This window comes from Sarcophilus harrisii, chromosome 2, assembly GCF_902635505.1.
Source record: "Sarcophilus harrisii chromosome 2, mSarHar1.11, whole genome shotgun sequence".
In the NCBI taxonomy this organism is placed as follows: domain Eukaryota; kingdom Metazoa; phylum Chordata; class Mammalia; order Dasyuromorphia; family Dasyuridae; genus Sarcophilus; species Sarcophilus harrisii.
The window spans coordinates 530434554-530450212 of NC_045427.1; the positions used below are offsets into that span (position 1 = coordinate 530434554).

The 15659-nt window shown below is 34.7% G+C and overlaps 1 protein-coding gene across 3 annotated transcripts; it reads left to right on the top strand.

Annotated features, from left to right (window-relative positions):
• Positions 1 to 320: 320 nt before the first annotated feature.
• Positions 321 to 15272, top strand: SELENOS (selenoprotein S). Of its 3 annotated transcripts, none has more exons than XM_003755599.3 (6): positions 321 to 489; positions 1616 to 1753; positions 3693 to 3799; positions 9738 to 9830; positions 9928 to 10006; positions 14628 to 15272. In XM_003755599.3, the coding sequence occupies exons 1-6, from the start codon at positions 411 to 413 to the stop codon at positions 14705 to 14707; spliced, it is 576 nt and encodes a 191-aa protein (XP_003755647.2). In that variant the 5' UTR covers positions 321 to 410; the 3' UTR covers positions 14708 to 15272. The 3 variants fall into 3 exon arrangements, with proteins under 3 accessions (XP_003755647.2, XP_012398359.1, XP_012398357.1); XM_012542905.3 differs by having other exon boundaries at positions 322 to 489; positions 1619 to 1753; XM_012542903.3 differs by having other exon boundaries at positions 323 to 489; positions 9931 to 10006; positions 14628 to 14944.
• Positions 15273 to 15659: the final 387 nt, after the last annotated feature.

The window sequence follows — 15659 nt, forward strand, 5'->3', positions numbered from 1 at the left end:
GTTCGATATCTTGGATCAAATACGTGGATTGAACTTCTGTAACTGGGTCAGCTTCTACATTACGCACAGTCAGACCCGGGAATGCCTGGTTTTCATTATAGAGAACTTTAATTCTTTTCTCTCCCAGTTCCTGATTCCGCCCTCTCTATCCTCCTCTTTCTTCCGCGCTTTCTCCGCCTTCAATCCCCAACCCTTTCCTCCGCTCCCCCTTCTTTTCCATTTCTCCACCTTCCCAGCCGTCGGAGCCCTCCCCCTTTCTTCCTGATTGGTTGCCCCCGATTGATGACGCTCGGGCATTGCATTGGATGGGGGGGTGGGCGCTCCCGCTCCGCCCAGCGAATGACGTGTTTGCAGGAGCTGGTCCGTTCCCGGATCCTCCGACCTCAAAAAGAGCAGCGTCGGCCTGGACGATGGAGCCAGACGAGGACGGGAGGCTCCTTGCCAAGCCGGCCTTGGAGCAGGAGGGAATCCGCTTTCTCCAAAACACTGGTGAGTCGGTCGGAGCCGTTGCGGGAATAACGATGAGACCGATCTGCTTTTCCCATGCTCCGTCCTCCCGAAAGAGCGCCTGGGGTTGTGGTCGTGGCGGGGCGTGGCGGGGCGGCCGGAGATTGAGCTTAGGGGGGCCGGTGCGAAGGCTGGGGGCGCTGGTCCGACCCTCACCCCGGGGACCGTTAGCCCGAGATGCGGCGCGTGCACCCACTCTCCGCGCAGACCCCACTCCCACTCGGCCTTCCCGTGTCTCTGGCAGCGACTTTGGCCGCACGATGCCAGGGTCGCTGGGTCTTGTTCGCTAGGACACCCTTTGGACGCGTTTATCCAGCCCAGCTCCGGGTTCGAGGCGGGGGGCCCGAGGCTAAAGCTCCCGGTGAAACCCCGGCCTCCTCTGATGGGTCGTAAAGTTCGAGGTGACTGTGCAGTCCTGTGCTTGGGACAGGATGAGTCTGAGTAAACATGCAGCTCGCCCCGGCACCGGGGAGGAAGTCTCCGGGAGACTCTGAAAGAGAAAGGGAGGCTTTCATCGGGGAATGGAGGGGGATTCCGAAATGGAAGCAAACACAAGTCCTACTTTAAAGCCGGACGAGAGCGGTTCCTGGTGAGGCAGCTCTGATTCACCCCTCTCTCCTTCTCCCCTCCCCCCTGCAGCCGAGAGTCTCAAAGTTTGGATAGCTCCAGGGCAACGGTGCCACCCCCCCCCCCCAACCCTGTTCCCTCTGTGCCTTTGTGAAACGAAACCGATTTTTTGTGTCATCTCCCCATTTTCGGGGGCTCTAGTCCCCTTTTGTCCATTCTTTTGATATTTGTAAGTAGACACCTGGAGGAGCAGGGACTAGCATTTGTCATTCTTTGTATTCCCAGCACTCATGCTGAAGGACTGAGCCACCCAACCTTACTAGATGGGGTACTTAACATTGTTTCTCCTAACTTCAGGCAGCCCTTGGATTGTTTTGCCTGAGTCATGCCAATAGCAGTTGTCACACCTGGAGTTTGCTTATTTGGCCTTATGTTTCAGTTATATATGAAAGTGAGAAAGAGAAATGTTGTGGGAGGAAGGGGGGGGGAGAGAGATCTATTTGAGTATGGCTAATAGCTTTTTTTTCCCCCTTTTTTTTAGTAGGCTGGCTGCTTTCCAATTACGGCTGGTACCTTCTTTTCGCCTTGATTATTCTCTACCTGATCTTTCAAAAGCTTTCCAGTAACTTCAGAGTCATGACACAGAGAAGCATGGATGCATCGGTGGCATCTAATATAGGTTTGTAGTTGCAAATAAATAAGAAATATGAAAATAGAAGTGATATCCCAGACACCTAATTATTTTTACATTTAATCTTATTTGACATAATCTTATTGATGATATTAAGGTGGTGGTAGCTTTAAAAAAAAGAGTTTGAATATAAATACATTTTGATGAATATACTGTTTATTTTTTCTTCATCTGGGATTGTCATTGTATGGCAGTTTCTTGAATTTTCACCTTGGTCGTATGTTTTACATAGTATTTAACATTTCAGTGTTTTATATTTTATAAATATCGGTTTATAGGATTCATTAAAAATTAAATTTTTATCATTTCTCAAGAGAGTAGTTTCATGTCCTGTATATCTATTTATAGACATGTATCAAGGCTTAACACATTTTGCTCTTTGAATCTGCAAGTCAGCTTACAAATTTAGGAACCATGTGAATTTTCTAAGGAAAGGAAAGGAAAGGATTTTCTTAGGAAAGGAAAAAAACAAGGTAAGAGAGGCAAACTGTTGCCTTAAGGCACAGACATCTACTCTTCAGTCAAAACTTAAATGATAGTCACAAAGGGATCTGAAAAGATTCAATTTAATTGACATTTTATTAAGTACCTGCTGCTTTAAGCCTCAAAGGGAAACTTTGAATGTTAGTTGAAGTCTAAGTAACCAGTAGAAATCTTTACCTGGACCTTCTAATCTTGGAATTGCTATAATTTTGACTGAGAAACCTAAATTAACTCTTAACTGCTGCAGTTTGCATTACTGGCACATTGCTACAAAATGCCATTTTTTGAAATTGTTACACTTATAAAAACTAAATGAACCAAGTCTCAAAAGAAAATGTAACCAGGTTTATTAGGGTGTTTTTGTTTAGTGGGTTTTTTTCTACAACCTGATATTCAGGAAATATCCACTACTACTATGAGATTCTGAATTGTTAATTTATGAGCCATCTAGGATCAGTCTGGTAATTTTTAAAGTCACTGCTTTTTTTTTTTTTAACTAAAGCTAATATTAAGCAGTATTATTTAACCAATTTGACCTTCTCCAAAATTAAAGAAATAAAATTTTGTATTTAAAAAACATTTTAACATTTTTTATTTTTTTCTCATTGAATATGAATTTTTAAAAAGATATATATTTTAGAGGGGCAGCTAGGTGGCGCAGTGGATAGAAGCAGGGCTTCAGAGATAGCCCTGAAATCAGGAGGACCTGAGTTCAAATTAGCTCTCAGACACTTAACATTTCCTAGCTGTGTGACCCTGGGCAAGTCACTTAACCCCAATTGCCTCAGCAAATATATATATATATATATATATATACACACATAGGAAGGACATCTGTAGACTTTTAAAAGACTACCAAAGGAGTCCATTACATAAAAACAAATTAGGAATTCCTGCTCTAGCGCAGTATCTTTACATATTTCTAACTCAGATATCTCTTAAGCTCTATAACCCAACCCATGCCCTCCTCACCTCTACCTCTTAGAATACTTCTGTTTTGTTCTGGTGACATTTGGTGATACCCCTCACTCCAAGCTCTCATCCTCTAAAAGTTTGTATTCTTTCTTCTTCCAATTATATATATCTATATTCCTCATCCTACAGATGAGAAAACTGAAAATGAGAAAGTTATTTGTCCAAGGTTACTACAGGTAATAAATAGAACTGAATAAGAATTAAGGAAGAACAGGATTCCAATCCTTAGTCCTCCACCTCCAAATCAATATTTTTTTTTCCATTGAACCACAGCATTTCCCCATTGAGTTGCTGAATTTTATTTAACAATAAAATATCTTCCAAAATATAAGTAGTCATAAAATGAAATACAAACTAGAACTTTATGGACATATTAATGGGTAGTGGAAAGTGACATTTTATTTACTTTCATGTTTTTTTATTATTCAGGGTAATATTTTGTGGTTCTTTTCCTGTCTTGATTTTCTAGAACCTGATGTTGTTGTTAAACAACAGGAAGCTTTAGCAGCTGCTCGTTTGAGAATGCAAGAAGAATTAAATAAACAGGCAGAAAAATATAAAGAAAAATTAAAGCAGGTATGAAAGGTTGAAGCTAATAGACTTTTAAAAAACTTTTATTTCATACTTATGTGTGTTTGGGGGGGAGGGAGTCACATGGAAAGGGTAATTTTTCATGTTTTTTATTTTCTTATTTGGTCCCAGAATCCAAAATAATTTCATATGCTATTTATCCTTTTTTGTTTTATCACAGATTTCCACCTAGGATAAGTAGTTGCTCATTTTAAATAATGGTAATCATATAGCATGTCACATAACCAAATAGTTATTGTAATTTATTATTACTAAAGTACTTGTGCTGTCTCAAGGATATAAACTTTGTATGTATTGCTTTTACCTTATATAAATAAGTTCTCTTAGACTAAGGTCAGTTTTCAGAAATGGACCTTGTTGATTGATTTGAGAATTGAGTGCCACATTCCTATGTGTAGTTTATCTTGCCTGGTGCAACTTCTGTTGCTCACTCTTCATAAAGTATTTTAATTTTAACAGTAAAGAATGTTTCCATTATATATTAAATAGCATTGCTATGGGAATCTCTGTGTAATGGACAGTCTATATAAGCTTCAAAGTGCCATTTGAACACAAATAAATATTTTTACCGACCACATGAATACAGATAACAAGAACTTCCTTGTGGAAGAATTGTTTATTTATAGGACAACTGTTGTTGGATTGGGCTTTCTTTGCATTTAATATTTTTTTCCCAATTACACGTAAAGATAATTTTTAACATTCATTTTTGTAAGATTTTGACTTCCAAATTTTTTCTCCTTTCCCCTCCCCAAGACAGCAGCAATTCGATATATCATACATGTACAATCATGTTAAACATTTCCATATTAGTCATATTGTGAAATAAGAAAACAAAAAGGAAAAACTACAACAAATTAAAAAAAATTTTTTAAGTGAAAATAGTATGCTTCAATCTTCATTCAGACCCCATCGTTCTTTGGATGTAGGTAACATTTTATATCACATGTCTTTTGTAATTGTCTTGGATGGCTGTATTGCAGCAATACAGCCATCCAATTAGATGTTAGATGTTAGCCATAGCTAATTCTATCACAGTTGATCATTGCATAGTCTTGTAACTGTGTACAATGATCTTCTTGTCCTGCTTACTTCACTCAGCTCCGTTCATTTTTCTTAAATCTTGTCTGCTCAGCATTTCTTACTTCAAAATGGTTGGATCAGTTCATAACTCTGCCAGCAGAGCATTAGTGTCCCAGTTTTCCCATGTGCATTTTCAACATTTATCATTTTCTTTTTCTGCTATCTTAACCCATATGATGGGTGTGAAGTGGTACTCAGATTGTTTTAATCTGCATTCCTCTAATAGTGAGTTAAGGAATTATATGTTTTATATAATTAAAGCATTATATGCTTTTAATTTCCTCACCTAAAAAACTGCCTGTTCATATTCTCTGACCATTTATCAACTAGGGAAGAACAACTATTTGAAAGAAATAAACTATTAATATGTTTTGTTTTTATATCTTCTACATTTACCACCATATTCTTTTCCCACCCCTTCCAGAGAATTATTTTTTAAAATAGAAAAAAAGAAGGTTCAGCAAAATTAATTAACATTTTAAAAAAGTTTGCCTTTTCAGTTTTCCAGGTGTAAAGTGAAATCTTGTAGTTGAATAGCCATTTTAAACTGATTACTATATTCCAGTATCTGAATAGAATGAGAAAATTTGCCCTGGTGTAAATAGATAAAATAGCCACTTATAGCTGAAATGCAGTATTCCAAAAAGCGATCACTCATTCTGCAAAGAAGAACAGAAACAGAAGTGTCTTCTTTTGCCTCCTCATTGGAGCCAACCCAGTTATAATTTCCAGCTTCCAGTTTTCTCTTTGTTGTTCTTTCTACTTATATTGTTATGATCATTGTGTCGATTGTTTTCCTGATTATGATTCAATTTCACATCAGTTCATGTAAACCCTGCCATGCTTCTCTGTATTCATTATATTCATTGTTTCTAATAACACAGTGATATCGCATTACACTCGTGTACTGCTGTTCATTTGACAGTTTTCCAATCAGTGGTCACAATGCTCCTGAAGAAAATGCTGCTATGAATGTTTTGGTGTTTGGGGGAGACCTTTGTATCTAGAAGTGCAATCTCTGATACAAATGGCATGGATTGTCTTCATTTATACCAGTAGTACATTAGTATGCCTAACTATTCGCAGTCCTTTTCAAAATTGTCTTATCTTTTGTCATCTTTGCCAATTTTATAAATGGCTTGGACATATCAACACAAAACATCAGATTGGTAAAAATTAGTAAAAAAGCAATATAATGATGTTAGCAGGATTCTAAAGAAACAGGCTAATTTTGAGAGCTGGTAGAATTGCAAACTTGTAGAATCCTTTTACAGACTTGTGTGGTAGCACAAAGCAACAAAAATAATCATACCCAATAATTTTTTCCTAATAATTCCCTTATTGAGAATATTATAAAGTAACAAATCAACTATTCAAATATTGTTCATAGCATCATTCTGATTGTAGGTTTTGTGTGTGTGTGTGTGTGTGTGTGTGTGTGTGTGTGTAAACACATTTGTGCATATGAATTAATCTAAATGTCTCCCAATTGGGTAATGGTTAAATAAATTATAGTCAGCAAATATGAGAAATTTAAGGAAATAGAGAAAGAGTTCATGATAAAATACAAAGAGAAAAACAACTAGAAGAAAAGATTATACATTCTGACTGTATTAAAAGAAAAGAGAGCAAATAACATTCTGAGGGAGAATTTAGTGACAGACTGAAAAAATTACAATATTAAGATTAAATGTAAATTAAATTGCATTGATGTTCAATATCAATTTCATAGTAAATCACTTTATAAAAAATGAAAGAAAAAGTTAGTAAGGATAAGTCTAAAATCTGGTACTTGTATTTGTAGCTGTTTTAAAAAAACAGCTACAAATACAATATCTGCCTGAAAGCAGTTTATAAAAAAGTAAAGCACTTTTAGTATGTAGCAAGCTCAACATGGTCAAGAGTAGCACAAGTGCTAATATGATCTTAGTTGGAATAATAGAAGTTGAGTTCAGAATGAGGAAGACAGTTCTATTGAAATCAGACCATGACTAAAGTATCAGTCTCACTCTCAATACTTCATTTCAGAAGGAAAGTAACAGGAGTACATTCAAATAAGGACACATGAAATCTTAGGGGAATTTGAAATCTTGATTAATTGGAAATGGTTAAATGAACTGATGTTACTTATAGAAAATTAGGGGGAGCCAAGTATTTTAAGGACCTTTGTGTAGAAAATACTGAATTTGTTTTGCTTGGCTCTTGGAAGGGCAGAGAATAGGAAATTACATTGAGACAATGTGATATGGTAGCTATAAGGCTGACTTTGAAGTCTGGAGATGTACATTCAAATTCTGTCTTTGTCATTTGTTTCCTTATATGACTTTGGTTTAATCATTTAACCTCCATGATACAATCCTCAGTTTTCTCATCTAAAAAGGAAGGGAATAGACTCCCTGAGATCTTTGTCAGTTCTATATCTGCGATCCTATGAGACAAATTTGAACTCAGATTTGCTAAAATATCAATTTGAGCTTCCAGAAACAGAATGGTATGATGAGTTCTTTGTCATTGAACATGGTCAAAGGAAAGAGGGCAATTATTTCTTGGAAATATAGACAGGATTGGAGAGAAGTTGGTCTAAATTAACCAGAATCCCTTCAAACTGTACCTTCTAAAAATTAAAATATGAGCTACCTGACCCCTGTAATTAACTGGGTCTTTTTTTTTTTTTAATAATTACTTTTTATTTTTAAAATACATGCAAAAATAGTTTTCAGCATTCACCCCTGCAAAATCTTGTGTTCCAAATTTTTCTCTCTCCATTTTCCCACCCCCTCACAAAGGGTGAGGAAGACAAGATAAAAAGTAATCTGATATATGTTAAACGTGTAATTCTTCTAAACATATTTCCACATTTATCATGCTGAACAAGAAAAATCAGATCAGAAGAGAAAAGAAAATGAGGAAGAAAAAAAAAGCAAACAACAATAACAATAGGTGAAAATACTATGTTGTGATCCATATTAAGTCCCCATGGATCTTTGTGTGGATGCAAATGGCTTTCCATCACAAGTCTATTGGAATTGGCCTGAATCACCTCATTGTTAAAGAGTCAGTTTCATCACAGTTGATGATCACATAATCATCTTGTTGCTGTATACAGTGTTCTCTTGGTTCTGTTCCACTTAGCATCAATTCATGTAAGTCTTTTCAGGCCTCTCTGAAATCATCCTGCTGATCATTTCTTATAAAACAATGTTATTCCATAATATTCATATACCATAGCTTATTCAGTCATTCCCCATCTAATGGGCATCCACTCAGTTTCCATAAAAATGGCTGCTACAAACATTGTTGCACTTGTGGGTCCTTTTCTAATAGGGCTTTTTTTAAAAAAGAAAAATAGAAATAATTGTGAAGTTCAAAGACATTCTGGGGTTAAAAGTGCATTCACTAGACTTCCATTATACTGAAAAGAAAGGAAATTCTCTATCTGGTTTTGTTAATGGTTTTTACTTTTTCAAAAATTATAGTTATGCCTTTGGAAACTAAAAACATCCATCGTGGAAGGACTATTTAAATTGCACACTTCAACTAACATTTTGAGAAGAGTTTTACAAATATTTCACAGGGAACTGTAGACTATATTGTTATCCAGTTTTATAGTGTTCTTTTATAGGTTACGTAGAAAAGTTAAGAGAAAACCATTGTATTTAAACTGGTCAGAACCAATGTCTAATCAGTCTAGATTATATGGTAAGCATTGAGGAGATATTTGTATGACTTCTGAAAGTGTGGATTTGAATATCTAGAAAAACTACACAGTTTATAAATATCTTAAGAATGTTTCTTTCTGCTTTTAAAAATATACTTTTGAAGAAAAAAAGACCAGACTACATGAGTTGCTCAGTTATAATAAAATAATTGCCCATTGTTTTAAGAATTTTTGCTCTAGTCTAGTAAATGGAAAGTGTCCATGATGATTAATATGTTGAATTACAAATGATCCACTTCTTAATGCCATCTCATTCAATTTGGATAAATAGCCAAATCGTTCAGTTTTTATGTGGCTGTAAATGAATCACTTTTTAAAAATGTTTATTATATCTTTTCTAGAAATGAATGAATCCTGCATATGAGAATAAAGTTTTATCAAATAATAATGTTCTCTTTGTATGAAACAGAAACTTAGCTTTTTCTCTAATAAATGATTTAAATCAAAACCATGCTCTTAAGAGTTCCAGAAACTTAGTATGAAGCAGTGAGAATGAGAGTATGAGCAATGAGACCATAGAATTTAAACTCCAGAGATGTGAGTTCACATCTTGTCTCTGCTACTTAATATTTGTGTGACCTTTTTGAGGCCCCACTTCATTCATCTTTGAAAAGTAGTAGTTAGAAAAATTGACCTGGGCTAGCTCCACATTGATACCTGGATCATAGATGCAGAACAGGAATGGACCCTCAGATGCCACTAGCGCATCATTTTATAAGTCAGACCCAGGGAGGAAAAGTAGCTTGGTCAAAGTCAGTTTTGCTCAGTCTTTTGTGTTTCTTTTCTCCTAATAGAAAACATTTTGCTCTCTTGTTTTTTAGCTAAAAACTCAGCTTTTCTCTGACATACTTTTGCATACTTGGATGTGTAGAAGCAATTGTGTGCAAAAGTAAACATTTCGGTTTTATTTTTAATTAAGTTGACAATTCAGCAGTTCATCAGAGTTCAATTTTTAAATTTTTTGAAAACCACAGAAAAGATAAATGAAATCATTTTTTATGGGGAGGGTTTGAGATATTAAGGACTTGTCAAATGTATTTACAATAATGTCTTGAGAACTATGCTTGTACATATACATACATAACTTGTATGTGTTTTATGATTGCCATATTTAATCTTTAGCTTGAAGAAGAGAAAAGAAGACAGAAAATAGAGATGTGGGAAAGTATGCAAGAAGGAAAAAGTTACAAAGGAAATGCCAAAAAGTGGTCAGAGGTGACAAACTTTATATTTTCACATTTTACATAAATTACTTTTAAGATAAGATTTGAAAATGACTTATAAAAAGCATAATTGTTTTATATATTGACAGCAGAAACCTGAACCTGGTTCTTCTAGTTCTTCAGCTATACGAAAGCCTAAACCTGACAGAAAGCCTTTGCGTGGAGGTGGTAAGTCAAACTCAAATTGTTTTGTGGGTGACTTAAAAAAAGGAATTATTTAGCTCTTATTTATATTTAATAAAGAAAACGTTATATTGTGCTTAAAATGGATTTTAGGGTTCTTAAGCTCATAGAAAAATTATTCTGAAGGAACAGTCATCACACTCAAAAACTAGACAACTGCAGCTTTCAGACTCTAAAATCAATGAGTTAGAAGCCAAGAAGTGAGATCAAAATTCTTGTGGTAGCCCCTTTTTTGTCTTTAACTATAAGTGACTTGAGAAGCTCAGAAGAGTTTTGGAAGAAATTTTTTTTTTTTTAATTCCAGTAAGTTTGTGGGAAAAGAGCTACAAGAAATCTCACTTTACAAATGAGGAATTTCAGGCCTAGGGGGGAAAAATGGCTTGACCAAGGTCACACAAGGAGTACGTGTCAGAAGCAGGATTTGAATCAAAATCTTCTCTCTGCTGTTTCACAAGTGTCATTTTATAGTGACTCCTAGCTCATTTTATGGTTCTATTGTCAGTTTTTAAACCTATTTGGATATTTAATGATATTTCACTTAATATCATTTATATATTCTCATGGAGAATATCTTCTCCATTTTATGTGTTAGATTCTTGTTGCAAAACAGTTCTTTGAAGGTGGTAGTCTAAACACAATATTTCTTTTGTTTCTTCTATAAGATTGAAACATGAGTGCATTTTGCAGCAAATGTACTTTTTTTTTAATCACAAAATTTCTGCTATATTAATTACAGAAATTCAGTTTATTAAGATGGAAAATATAATGAGCCTTAAGGGGAAAGGGGCAAGTGGTAAATCACAATTTGTGATGATTATATCAAAAGACTTTTTTAGAATCATATGTTAGATGCGGATGGGGGGAAGAAAATAAGGGGAAAGTGCTATTTATCATTCTGTAGAACTTTTTAAAAATTTTATTTTTTCCCTAATTAAAACAATTTTAACATTTTTTTTTTCAAATTTTGAGTTCCAGATTCTTTCTCTCCTTCCCTATCTCCCATTGAGAAAACAAGCAATTTGACAGGTTATAAACATAGGCATTCTGTACAACTTTCTAAAGTAATCTAAATTAATCCAAAGAGGAGGAAAAGGATCTGAAGGATTAGAGAGAAATCCTTCGGAAATGTAGGACTGTATAAATATTTGAAGCTAAGAAATAAATTTGAGATTTTTTTTTTTTTAAATGGAAGAAGCTATACTCTGAGGAAAACAATTCTAATCTTCCAAAGGCTATCTGATAAAGTAGTTGTGAAGATGCTTTAAGGTCAGAGTTCATTTAGGGTCAGAGAAGATACAAAGGAGTTAGGTGACTTAAGGTCATCTAAGGCAGCTGTCTATTAGTTTAATAACAGTAGGGAAGACTGGTATTTCTGGGACATTTGTCTAAGATACGATGAAGAATCTCTCACAGTTCAAAATCCTAAGGTCATAGATTTAGCGCTAGAAGGAAGCTTAAGAGGTTTTATCCTCTTATTTTGCGATAAGGAAACTGAGGTTCAGGGAGATGAAATATCTTTCCAAAGGTCAGCCAAAAAAGTGCACGTTTGAAACTGGATCCTCTGCTTCAAAAGCTGGTGCTTTTTCTACTGTATTATTCAATTCATCAAATTGGATGATTTGTGGTGATTCATGTAAGCATAAATGACTTAGAACCCAGAAAATAGTGCCAAAGATTTAAAGTCTTGACCAAGAAACTGAACTCTTGGGACATAAGTGGTTTTTGCCACAGCTGTCATTGAAAAGAGTTTGTTCAGAAGAAAAAAAACAGATTTGAGAAGTGAGCAGCTGATTATGAAGTTGATATCGAAAATAAGATCTGAAAGATTATTGTTTAGAACAGCAGTGACAAGTTTCAGGCCAGGGATGAAATGCATCTTAAAAAGTGGTGCTAATTTGCCTGAAGTACTAATAAATTTAACAAGAACTTTAGAATGAAAAAGGAGGAGAAAGAAATCTGCTTGTATGTATAACTGCTTAAAGTTAGATATCAAAGAGAGTGTAGAAATACCTTTTAATTTTGGAAAATAATAGCAGTTTCTCAGAAAACAGTCTGAAAAAGGAGTCAAAATAAAACTCAGGAATTTCTGATAGGCATATACACAAATTAAATAACAAGATAAATAAGAGATTCTAACACAAGGAGGCAAAATTGATCTCAGAGATTTGATGAAGTCTGTTAATTAAGTGTCTTTCTGGAAGGGTATATACCAATGCTAAGTGAGCTAAATGATAGGTAACATTGAATATTAAGACAATATATTTGAATAAAGAAATTTAGGAAATAAGAGGATGCATGTTGGAAAACTTTTAGGTAAAATTCCTCACATTATATTAAAGACCACCTGGAAAAAAAGGAAGTAGTTAAGTGTTTCAAGAAATCTGAGAACCTCAATTTTCTAAGCATTTACAGACATTTTCTCTCTGTCAAAGAAAAGCAAATAATCATTTCTTGAATTGTCTTACTTAGCCTAGTAAATTCCTCTGATGATATAAAATCAAGTCTAATCTCATTTTGCAGGTTAGAAAAGTGACGTTGTGCTCAATATCACATAAATAGTAAGGAACAAGACAAGATTTGAACTCAGATTTTTAGACTCAGATATAGCTTTTTCTGCTATACTACTCTAATCAACAAGAAAAAGATCTATTCTGGATTTCATTCTTAGTAGTAAGGAAGAGCTAGTTGCTGAGGTGAAAATGATGGGAACAAAAGATTTGGAAGCAAGAGCAAATAATAAAAAGCAATTTTTAATACAAAAGCTCAACTCAGTCCTATATCGGAGTCTCAGTGAATTAGGGAAGGTAAGAATATCACCTTTTAAGCTAGAGTATGGAAAGGGAGCATATTTCTTGTTAAGGAGTGTGTAAGAGAGTGATAACTGACAGCAAAAATGAATTAGAACTGCTATATTTTTACTTTGCTTATATTCTGAATCAAGTAGAATGATCTCCATACTGGAAAGAATAAGATACATGGCTCACACAAGATAAGTCAAAAGATAGCAAGAATACCAAGTTGTCTTTGTGATCACCTGGCACAAATAATTTTAGCTAAGATTACTAAATGAATTTATATAATTATTAAGCCACTATCACTGATCTTTGCAAGACTGAGAAAAACAGTAAACTGAGTAAGACTAAAGAAATGTAGATAATTGTCTTCTTTCTCAGAATCTAGAACAGACTTCACTCTAGGCTATAATCTAGTCAGCTTGGCTTCGTTTCCTGATAAAAATTTAGAATTTTAAAATGATTGGCATTGTTACTAAAGAAATAGATAGGTTTTAGCCAGGTATTTGACAGTATTTCATTATAATTCTTATTTTATTACTTTTTGTTTGTTTTCCACAGTCAACACGTAAAAACTATTTTTAATGTTCATTTGCAAAACCTTGGGTTCCAGGTTCTTTCCCTTTTTCCTTCCTCACCCCTTCTCACCCTTTCAGTCTTTCATTCTGTTGGGAAAAGATAGAGCGACTGATGTTAAATAATACTATTAATGATGATTTAAGACCTGGTGGCCAGGTTGAAAAAGCAGTTTTTAAATGGTTTAAGGCAAACTTGTAATGAAGTTGCCAGTGGAATATGTATGGAACCATGCTTGACATTGTGTTTTGTTTTGTTTTGTTTTTTAACCAATGACTTAGATAAAGGTAGCATACATAATCCTATAGACAGAGGACACAAAACTGAGATGGAACAGATGACTCAATATGCTAGAAGAAAATCAGGATTAAAAAAAAAAACCCTGATAGACTGAAATTGAGCCAAATGTAATAAGATGAAATGTAAGTGGAATCGACCCTAAATTTTATATTGAGTTTAGAAATCCACTTTCACATCACACCAGTTTGTCTGGAAAAAGATATTTGTGGATTGCAAACTCAGTGTGATTATGACAAACAAGATAACAATAACAGTCTCAGGCAACATTGAAACAGTCAAGACTTTTAGGAATGAGGAAATGATCATTCCACAGTGTCTTCAGCATTGGTCAACCTCATATAAAGTATTGTGTTCAGTTCTGAGTGCCATATTTTAGAAAGGACACTGAAACTGAAATTTTTTGGAGGAAGTTGATGGTAAAGTTCATGCTACATAAGGTAAATGTATATAAGAATATATATTTACCCTGGGTAAAAGAAGGGTGATCATGTGGAAGTAGGATTAGAGTTGGTTGATTTGGCCCAAGAAACTAAAACTGCTAGCAGACTTATACCAGAGAGTAGTGGACTTTTTCTGGAGGGTAGTGGCTGTCTTCCCATTGAAGATTATTGGATGATCACTTTGGGATGTTTTTCAAGCATAAATTAGACCAGATAACCATTGAGGGCCCTTCCACTTCTGAAATTGCAGTATTTTTGTGATGTTGTAAATGGTCAGTATTGATTGGTAGAGTTATCACTTCAAAATCTGTTCACTATTCACTTTGGTCACGCATCTAAAAAAAAAAAAAAAATTCCCTTTTGGTCACAACTGAGTTAGAGAAAGGAAATTTTTTCACTACTAAAATTTTGTGTGTGTGTGTCCCATATTGTTATTTGCTGCTGACTTTTAAAGATAATTGCAGATAGCTCTAGTGACAATTTTCTTTATCATTCTAGGTTATAACCCTTTGACTGGAGAAGGAGGTGGATCATGTTCTTGGAGACCAGGACGTAGAGGACCCTCATCTGGTGGATGAGGTTAAGAATCTTGCTTATGTCTCTTGACATTAGCAAGATAAATTTTAGCCCACTATTCAGCTGCCTAGCGTATGCTTTTCACAGTGACGATTTAAGGGGAAGTGGCGTTTAGTTCATTTACTATAAATGTAGATTCATTTAAAGGTCAGAGGCAATAAAAGTTATAGAAAAATGCCAATAGGATAGGATTTAAGAGGTTGTACATGGCATTGTTTTAGTTTAATACATTTAAAAATTATTTTAAATCATTTTTTTGGTTGACTGATCAGAGATGGAATATAGTCTTTCAGATGGCAATTAATAATCTTTCTAGAAAGGCCTCATCATGATATTTTAATCATTTGAACGTCCATGACTGTAGATGAGTCTCTGTGACAGGCTGCGCAGAATGATGTCTTCCTTATAAATGGTGAACTCACCAGTGAGGATTACTGATGATTGATAGTTGATGGTGTTTTTTTCTATATATGCATTTTTATGCACAGAGCTTTGTAAAATATTGTAAATATTAAAAATGAAAATAACCTTTCTCAGCATCTTTTTATTAAACTAGATATGATACAATGAAAAGAACTCCAGTTTTGGAATCAGATAATTGGGTTCACATTTTACCTTCTGATGTTTACTAAATGAGGGGGTTGAAAGTCCTTTTCAAGTATAGAAGTAGGATTTTTATATATTCTCTCATCTTCACCTCTCCACCATATCTCACCAGGACAGGTAACATATGTAGGAATTTAGGAAAATGTGGGCCCTTGGTTTTGTCTAATCTTCTATTTTGTTTTTAGAACCAAAGTCAGTATATTTTAAGCAAAATTCTCAATTTATAGAATATCTCTGCTTTTTTATATGTTTTTGTTATACTACTTGGTCAATTATCCAGGATATTTGTGAAGGAATAGAGAAAAGGCTGTCTTTAAAATAGAAAAAATTAAATTATACTTTTAAATT